We start from the raw sequence: 10,009 nt of genomic DNA, 5'->3' as shown, positions 1-10,009 counted from the left end.
AGTTGGGAGGTCATGTTGCGGCTGTACAGGACATTGGTTAGGCCACTGTTGGAATATTGCGTGCAATTCTGGTCTCCTTCTTATCAGAAAGATGTTGTGAAACTTGAAAGGGTTCAGAAAAGATTTACAAGGATGTTGCCAGGGTTAGAGGATCTGAGCTGTAGGGAGAGGCTGAACAGTCTGGGGCTGTTTTCCCTGGAGCGTCGGAGGCTGAGGGGTGACCTTATAGAGATTTACAGAATTATGAGTGGCGTGGATATGATAAATATATAAAGTCTTTTCCCTGTTGTCAGGGAGTGCAGAACTGGAGGGCATAGGTTTAGGGTGAGAGGGGAAAGATATAAAAGAGACCTAAGGGGCAACTTTTCACGCAGAGGGTGGTACATGTATGGAATGAGCTGCCAGAGGATGTCGTGGAGGCTGGTACAATTGCAACATTTAAGAGGCATTTGGATGGGTAAATGAATAGGAAGGATTTGGATGGATATGCGCCGGGTGCTGGCAGGTGGGACTAGATTGGGTTGGGATATCTGGTCGGCATGGACAGGTTGGAACGAAGGGTCTGTTTCCATATTGTACATCTCTATGACTCTTCGACTCTATAACTGTACTTACTATAGATGTCAACAGTTACCATATATATATGGTCCTGAAACTTTCTCATGGTCTCATGTTACCACTTTAGTGAAAATCGCTGTTGGATTGTGTACTAGTTTCTGCAGAGACCACTGCGTGCAACTTGTGTCCAGATTTCTATAGTCATAATCCAACTTCACAGACACACTTCAGCCACGCCTGTGATCACCAGAGACTGTATTACTCGATCTGCATGTCGGCCACCTATGGGCGCAGCAGAAAAACGTATGAATAAGTTACCAATATCCATTCAAGCGAGTTTGTACATGAGTAATTATGCGGAGTGTCTAGTTTACCGAGCTGTCCTTAATGTAGCAAATTTACCTCAGTAATAGTGTCAAACACGATGACAAATTTTGAAGAATTAATCTAAACTGAGTCGTCATGAACATATACTAACACAGGCTCTCTCAATTAACAGAAAACTAGTATGATCAAAAACGTTTTGAAATGTAATTCTGTTAGAAAAGTTTAATGGGGTGAGAGTGAGTTGCGAAGAAAAGAGCGAACATGAACTCTTAATCTCTTCTCACGATGTTCATCTCATACAAGCAGTGGAGCGCCTAAGCCCGTCATTTCAGTCTTTCGGGTGGATAGGTCCATTGTTACCTCAATCGCTTAATAGGAACAGCTCATTTGACCTGACTAACTGCGTGGGGACAGGTCCATTCTGACGTCAGTCACTGCTGGAAGACATCCTCATTATGACCGCACCACTTTAGGGGTATCAGAATCATTGTAATATCACTCAGGTCAGAATGCCTCTTAGTTTTGACCCTGCAGTCGCACATGAATCGCTTTCGAGTTGTATTCAGCTGAATAACGTTGGAACGACTCAATGAATGTATTCAGGATTTATAATTGTCATAAAAAGGCAAAAATGACAGGCAGGCTTTCCCAGATATTTGCAGCTGCGTAGACCGACAGTTTATTACTCTTAATGACCATGTCGGATTGTCATTAGGTCCATTTTAAATCATTAACTATAAGCTAATGGTCACTTCCCACTCTAGACAATAAGGAATGCGTTGGTGTCGTGGGATTATCGCCCAACTGTTAAGCCAGAGAAGTAGGCAATGTTCTAGGGAATCAGCTCCGAATCCTACCTTGGCAGAATGTGGAAATCGAATCCAATAAAGAAAGTCTGAATTAGGGCTGTCATGGTGATCATGATTGCCAGTTGTCAAACAAACCCATCTCAGTCATCAATGTCTTTTCGGGAGGGCAATGCCATTCTTTCCTGGTCTGGTCTACATGCGAATCCGGTCCCACAGTAAAATGCTTGATTATCAACCACACTATGGGCAATTAGAGATGGACAATAAATATTGGCCTGGCCAGCGATGCCCACATTCCATGAATAAAAGACATAACAATGTCAGATGCGTCTTGGGAATTTTGGATGCACGCAATTATGTCAGGCGTCTCGGGTTCAGTTTCTGGTACGCATAGTAACACTGAAGAGATTGATTAGGACATGAGATCAGCGGTAATGATGCGGTGGTAGCGTTTGAATCGGGTAAGCCAGGAAAACTCACTTACTTCAAAATGCTGAATCACACATCTGAACATGTTGTTCAGAAAAAATGTAAACCACCATTGCACCGGACATGAAGGATTCAATCTGAGCCCGGAAACCAAAATAAGACTGTCTTCTTTCCCAAAGAGCGTCAGAGTAAGTCTCTGTGTGTTCAAAGCTGTGCCCTCTTGATCGACCAATTGCAGCTGATTATTCCGAATCAAAGTAACAATATTTTAGACAAACAATATTACAGAGAAAAATAAGTTTTATTTAGGACAGTGTGACGTTTTCACTATACAAAACAGCGTATCTAATACGAGAAAGCAAAAGATTCCATGTTAAATGCTCAAAGGATCCCGTCATCAGTTACTAAGTGAATTGGGTTTGGAAAAAGTGAAGTAGAAAAATGATGTGAATAGGCATTTCAAATACATACATTCACAATAATCTGAATGATTAATGAGACTGTTGATATTTTAGCACTCTAATCAATTTATACACCGCAATCCTCCTTTAGCTATTCTTCATCAGTTAACAGTGAACAGGTATAGGATGCAGACATACTTCCCGAGACCTAGGCATCACTATGTCTGCTCCATCGATGCGGCTGCAAACGAGAGTTATTGTGCACCTTCTTTGCTTTGGCGACACTGCAGTTGCTCAACATACAATTTTCATTTGTTGTGAGCAATCTGTTCTGAAATCGTGAATCAGGAGATTATTGCTGCTAGCCCATCCCTGTCATTGGTTAGATCAGCTGCAAAATGAAGCAGGGATATGTAATTCTGCTCTGACTTAATGTTTCCTGTGTTAAAGCCTGGTGGACTCAGGAAGTATCAAAAAGAATGATCTCATCCTCCCTCCTCATTAAGTCGTGACACAGTCGTTATTTCTTCTATGTAAAACTCTATTTTCCCCATTGCTACTCTAATGTCTGTAACAACAGCATTGATGCGGTAATGCTGATGAAAAAAATGGTTATGATTATCTAAATTAAGCTAGTTCTAGTTGTTGCTGTCACTTTCAAATCTTGTTACTGGGCTGAGAAGAAGTGGTGCAACATCATTTTATAAATAAGTAACTATTGTAGAAGAAATTGATGACAATCTATAATAAACCTAGAACACAAATATGCATCCTTGTTCTGACGCACTGTACATCTACACATGCTCCATAATTCACGCTTTGGCTCATTGTGAACACGAATTTCAGAATTGCGAATTAGTTTTACCTCTATGTTTTACAAAACTGCGAAAAGTAACAAAGTAAGCATTGATACTTCCCAGAGCTTTGACACTGATATCATGTGAAGCATGGAAGCCTGCAAATACCCTGAGCAAATTTCCATAGTATGATTTCCATGTATTGCGCGTCAGAGAACTCCATTTTGCCGTGAAACAGGTGAAATAATTCGAAGTCCACTGTCTACCTCAAATTGAATGCAACATTAAACCTCGATTGGTCACTAATCCCTATGATTTCTTCAGTATGAGATTATTATTTAGTCTATATCGTGACACAATGCCATGTCTACTTAAACCTTTCCAGTCGACTCCAGAACAAGGTGTTCTAAGACACTATCTTGAAAAATATCGATGTGCTTTTCATCTGGCCTACCTTGAGCTGATTGACATTTACAGTATAAATATGGATTAAAATATCCCATGATTACCTCTAAATCCTGAAAATGACTTTTTTCTTTATGCCACGCTAAATTCGTATTTAAGGGTGTGTGGCCACACACAACCCTCATTTCCTGCTTTGAAAGTTTTGATTTTCTGTTTAAAACCGATTCCACAGCCTAATTTCTCTAAGTTGGTCTTTCTTTCCATAAGGTTTATGGTATTACTGACAAACATAGCTACCTCCCACCATTTTCTGTCTGCCTGTACTTCTGAAATATCCTATAACCTTTCATATTCAGTTACCCTTCCATGTTATTTTTCAGAAATGCCTTTATAATGGTTGATAGATTGCACTATTTATTTTTTGTTTGCCAATTTTGTTCGGGGTGAATTGGCCATTCAGGTCTCGAGGCAAAGTACACTTTATAGATTTTGCTTATCCTCCAGTCACTTCTCTTAAATTTCCTGTAGATTTGTACTCTCTATACCCAAATGTCTCAACGAGGTGGTCATTTTGTCACATGTAAACTATTTATTTCTTCCACTCTTTAATTAACTGCATTTTTCCGAAATTTCATTAATTATCCTGCAACATCTAGTTTCAAATCTTCTCTACTTTCCAACTTGCATCATTTGCATCAACATTCAACTTAATGCCTCATCTTTGAAAATCCCACAATCTCCAGTAACAGTGCTGGCGCACAACTTCTCCCACACCAGTCCTTCAGAAACTCACTCATCTCTCTAGTTTGACTTTTCCTATTCCAAGTATTTCACGAAGATTCGATACTTCTTTGACATTCTGCTTCATAATTTCGTGCCTCGTACCTTGTACAGATTGTACAGTACTTTTTTTTTGTCCTCCTGAGCCATTCGTACATTTATGTCACACGAAGGTGGGATCCAAGTTCACATTGCTTTCCCTTAAATGGTTTACTAAAATCTGGCATCAGTCAGACAGCATATGAGATTCTGTAGGGAATTGATAGAACAGATATAATGAGGAAATTTATTCTTGTCGAGGAATCCAGAAGACAGGGGGCATATTAATGAAAAGGGCATTCCCATTTAGAGATTTGCAGAGCTTATTTTCTTTGAGGCCCATCATTCGGTGTAATTCACTTGCCCTCAATATAAACCCTTCCAATTAATAGTGGCTAGATAAAGCGAGAATAACACAGAATGCCTGAAACTGTGAGGGCGAGCAAATGGTAAGGCAGCCTCACATAAACAGCCAATGAATAGAGTGGAGACAGCCAACCATATGTAATTCTTTATATGACAGTGACTAGTCACCGGTGAATGTCCGATTTGAGGAACCCCAGCTAATTGCAACTGGGAGTCAGACCACTGAGTTTCACAGTTAGTAAAGGCTGCTTTTTATCTGCAATCAATCGCTGACACAAGACTGTAAGAGCATCATTTTGACAGCTTCTTATTTGCTGTCGAACTACACACCATGTATTTTCTGTGTGATTTCCTGATACTCTTGGCTGTGCTGCTCACTAAGTCTGAGCTGAAGCCGTCATTATATGTTTTATTGTATTTTTCTGCATGCATGTTTTTAATCTATTTTATGTGTTTGTTAAAGGAACGAGTGGGTAAGATTCTGTTTTCCAGGATCCGTTTCAGTTTAATCTTCACAAAGAACAGACCCTAAAACTTAATTGCAGCTGCACAAAACAGAATACAGTGTATCAACTCTCCTCTGGTACATGCAGTTTCACGGGGTAACTCTGAGACATTTACTGAGGCGATTCAACAGTGGAAAAGGGGAACAGTTTTCTGAGTTTTCTGAGCAGCTTTCTCGATTTGGGACGAAGACCAGCAAACAGTTCCAGTAAATATCACGGTACTCCTGTCTCTGACTCTGCCACTGATTACTGCATACTGCTGCTCACTCAGTTATATTCACGGTGCAGTCAACCAAGAAACAACACTTACTTCCCCCCTTTTCACAGATTCGGATCTCTGATCTCCATTGAGAATTTTTAATACAGTGAAAATGAGAAAGGGCATATTTTTCCGAAGACCTCTTTCTGCGTTGCTTTCTGTACAAAATCTTTCTTTTGAGCATAAGTGTGTATTATTAGTGGCGCAACTCTTTGCATGACTGCCTGAAATTAAGGGAAGTTTTGTTGGGAACGAACGTGACTCAGGGTTGGTGTGTTGTCTCCCAGGTGCCAGTGTCTGTGATGTCTCAAATCGTGTTTTTCGGGTCCTAAAGGGAGAGGGTCCACGTAGGTACAACGACATAGTTAGAAAGAGGGATAGGGTTGTAAGGCAGCATTTCAGCGAGCGAGAGTGGAAGTTGAGAGCTAGAATACACAGAGTTCGTATGTCTGATTTGTTACTGGTGCCATGTGATAACAATTGACCCTGAGCTAATACAATTCAGCTATAGTTTCCTCTGTTTAAATCGGGTACTCGCTCTGTAAGCATTTCGCTTCATATTGCTTGCGCATTCCTAATTGCAACATTTCTCGTTAGTGGTAAGTTGCTGACGTGTAAAAGGTATACAATATTGGATCAGTCGTCTTCCCTTAAGCTATGTTTCACAGTATTACAATATATGCCCTTAATTTGGGAATAGTTGTTCTAATCTTCTCTTAACTTCATTTCTTTCTAAATTTCTGCAGGTGTTAATTGAGCAGATGATGTCTCACAGAAGCCAGTTCCTGTAGCACAGATTGAAGGAGATTCGGTGACTATTCGTTTCAGCTATTCAATCACACTTCGTTTATACTCCTCATAATTGTACCGCCAAGATCCGGGTGCACCTCCAACGTTCTTGATCTACATCCCTGCAAAAGGAAAGGTCGTCAGAGCAAAAGATATTGGCGCTCGATTTTCTGCATCTCTGGACACTTCGAACATGGACGGGAATTTCACCATCAGTTGGCTCCAGCTGTCTGACAGCACGGTGTATTACTGTGCACTGACAGACACAATGACTGGAAGTAGATAAACACCGCCCAATTTAATAAAGCGCAAATTATGGCTGATACAGTAAGAATTAACATTACTTCTTAAATTATACTGGAATTCATTGATTTCAAATGAACCAAAACAATTCACAAGGCGACAGCACTGGGGAGGGCGTGTTCACCGCATTTGAATAAAATTCAAATACTTCGTTCCTGAGTGTAAAATATTCAGAAAATTAAAGCCATTGCATTCGAGTGACTGTCAAAATATTTCAGCTGGTACAAAAAGGTGCACAATAGAGCATGAAGCAACATTAACTGAATACTGAATAACGTGGAGGTAAATAGCAACAACACCTACAGCCTTACCTGTTAGGTCAAGATTTGCCAAAGCATGCCCTCCTTATATTTGCAATTTGACTCTTTTCTTTAGACTGATTTCTGATCATCCAGGCACTGTTCTGCAAACGTGGTGCTCACTGTTTCTGTGTAACAGATTATTATATTTAACTTTGTTTCTTTACTTTGAACTTCATATCGATAACACCTCATCGCATCTGCTCATCTTGTGGAGACCTGGAATTACTAGGTACACGCATGTTTAATATGATGACACCTGCAAGCTGGTTATTGCAATTATTAGGACTTTCACTGGACAGGCTCCAATGTACACTACAAACTGATATTTCTAATCAAAACTTGCTCTTCATTTGCAGTGGGATCTTTCTGAAACTACCAGATGAGGACATGTCTGTTCTAGTCTACGTGAAACATTTTCTTGTTTCATTGCAGAAGCGATTTCCCAGAGCTGGTCAAATAAACAACAGATATCTGCTCCCTTGCACAGTCACTATCAACATCAGTAATCGATGTGAAGATTTTTGATGATGTTTATGTGGGCCCCACTTCAGATTTTCCCGTTCAGGCATCTACTGAAGCAACCATGTGCGACACACTATTGTTAGCCGCCTTCAACAGGCAACAGCTGTGACCCAGAAACCTGCAGCAGTTATTGTACGAGGCTTTCGCTCACTCCCCTCACTGTGAGGCTCATTGCACAATAATAGGTCGCGGTGTCAGACAGGACCAGCTCTGAAATGGTCAGTCGATACAACTTTTCAGATTTCTGGAGTGTACCAAAAAAACGGGTCTGAGCGAAGTCCGCCTTAAGTTCAGCACCACTGCTCTCCATCTTCCAGACTGCAAACTCGGGCTGTCTTTCCGGGTATTGACGGTACCAGAGCAAGTAAAAAGCATTGCCGGTATAGGTGCAACTGAACGTGACATTTTCTCCCTCTGTCTGTGCGAACCAGGGCTCCTGCTCAGTAACAGAATCTCCATCACTCCTATCTGAAACAGAAGATAAAATAAAGCTGAAATCATTGATTAAAAGTGCAGTTAGAAATGCGAACTGACAGCAAAAATGTCACTTTCCGCTAAACAAGGAATTTGAACGTTAAGCAAAAATAACCAAAAAGAAAAAAACTATGGATGCTGGAAAGCTCAGTTGTGAAGAAGGGTTACTGGATCCGAAACTGCTTTAATTCTGCTTTTTCTCCAAGATGCTATCAAACGTCTGGACTTTTCTCAGCAATTTCTGCTTTCTTTTAGCATAAACCTACTTCAGAATAACTGTTAAATAGTCCACACGAGAATCCCGCTTCCCCATGGTCTAATTTCTTTTGCTTGTCCATCTTTCAGTCTCTTCATAATCTTTTTAGACAACTTGCCCACCATGACCGCATGGCCTGACTCAACTAAACCTGTAGCCAGCGAGTTATATGTTCTGCAGCCAAAACAGAATTCACTTACTATTACTATTTGATCATATTGCTACATTTTATGCTAAGACTCGTCGTTTTCGAATCCTCCCTCGGCTGAAACATTGTCTCTATGTCGACTCCACCCTCCCAAATAAAATTGCATCAGTTTTATCTTTATTAGCGAAACTAATTATGTTTAATTATGTTTAATAGCGAAACTATTTTATGTTTACAAAAGTATCATCCCTTAATGCTGGTATCATCACCGTAATTACTCTTCTTTGCATTTTGTGCCCCTTTCTTCTCCCTGCAAGACACAGAGAAAATGGATACACAATAGCTAAAGAATAAAGCAACAGTGTCCAATACTTCCTAAAAATAGTACTGGTTTGGATCACACTTAGAAATAGAGAGATTGATCCCTTTTCTTAAGTGTAAAAGCTCTTACCTAAAATGAATGCCATCGAGGTCATCACAAAAACTGAAAACTGCATCGCTGCTGCTCTGGTTCCTGGACACTTGCTTGTGTTTCAGAAGTCTGCAGAATATTGCATTAGAGATAAAAGAAACCCAGAGCATTGGTTGAGATTAGTTTGATGTCATATCCTCTGCAGCAAGGAGCTGCAATTACTGAATCTGGTTGGTTGAGTCACTTTCGCCTGCAACGTCGGTGTTTCTGGCAACAAACTCACATTCTGTTGATTAGACCAAAAAAAAGGGTAAATGTAGACAGACTGGTCTCCAATAAATCTGACAGTCTTCTCTTTCATCTCATTTTTATATTATCTCAAATAAGTAGCGGTGCAATGTACATGAAAATTCTCTGTTTATTTTATTCACATTGTCTGATCAGGCTGAAGTTGTCATTGGATTTGGCTTGGATTAATTTCACACTGGAGATGCACAAGGTATTTCCTTGTCACTTTCACGGAAGTGATTCACGGCTGTGGAACGGATGGAGACATGAAGCTCAAAAAGGAGTCAACATGGTGAGGCAGGAAAATCATGAAGAGATTGGCAAGTCGAAATGCAATGGGATTAATATTATGGAATCGGGAAATGCTTTCGAGGATTGCTCCTGAGAACAGAACACATACCAGTACTGAGGAACAATCCGAAATCGAATCGATGTTTGGGGCACTGCCACCTCTCTACTGGTGCACAGCATTAGAAACAGAAAGACCATCTCAACATAAACGTACACCAAGTGGGAGGTCCGTGATGCTCAGTTTGGCGTATCAAGGTTACGAATTCACATCTCCAGATTATGAAGGTTAAGGAGAATGAAAACAAAAACATAAAATACTCAGGAGCAAGATATAGTGAAGTCAGAAGTGAAGAGAATTGGAAATGTGCACTGAGAAAATGCAGAAGTATACATGAAAGTCGATAGTAGTGATGGAAAGACAGATAAAGAATAGAAACACAGCAACAATAATAGCAAAGGACAGAATAATGAAAAACGAAAGAATGAGGGAAAAACAAAGAATGTGAAACATTACGAGTGCGATGCATAGAATGAAAGATCAGAGTAAA

At 40.3% G+C, this 10,009-nt stretch overlaps 1 gene segment (V, D, J or C); it reads right to left on the bottom strand.

The window, feature by feature from the left end:
- Window positions 1–7,752: 7,752 nt before the first annotated feature.
- LOC132807689 (T cell receptor alpha variable 38-1-like) lies at window positions 7,753–8,967 on the bottom strand (the record flags this gene model as incomplete). The annotated part of the segment is given in 2 exon segments: window positions 7,753–8,060; window positions 8,922–8,967. Coding segments are annotated over 2 exon segments (354 nt in total), but the record flags the coding sequence as incomplete, so codon positions are not given.
- Between the last annotated feature and the right edge of the window lie 1,042 nt (window positions 8,968–10,009).

This window comes from Hemiscyllium ocellatum (assembly GCF_020745735.1).
Source record: "Hemiscyllium ocellatum isolate sHemOce1 chromosome 27 unlocalized genomic scaffold, sHemOce1.pat.X.cur. SUPER_27_unloc_2, whole genome shotgun sequence".
In the NCBI taxonomy this organism is placed as follows: Eukaryota; Metazoa; Chordata; class Chondrichthyes; order Orectolobiformes; family Hemiscylliidae; genus Hemiscyllium; species Hemiscyllium ocellatum.
This window is presented reverse-complemented; position numbering and strand designations above follow the sequence as displayed.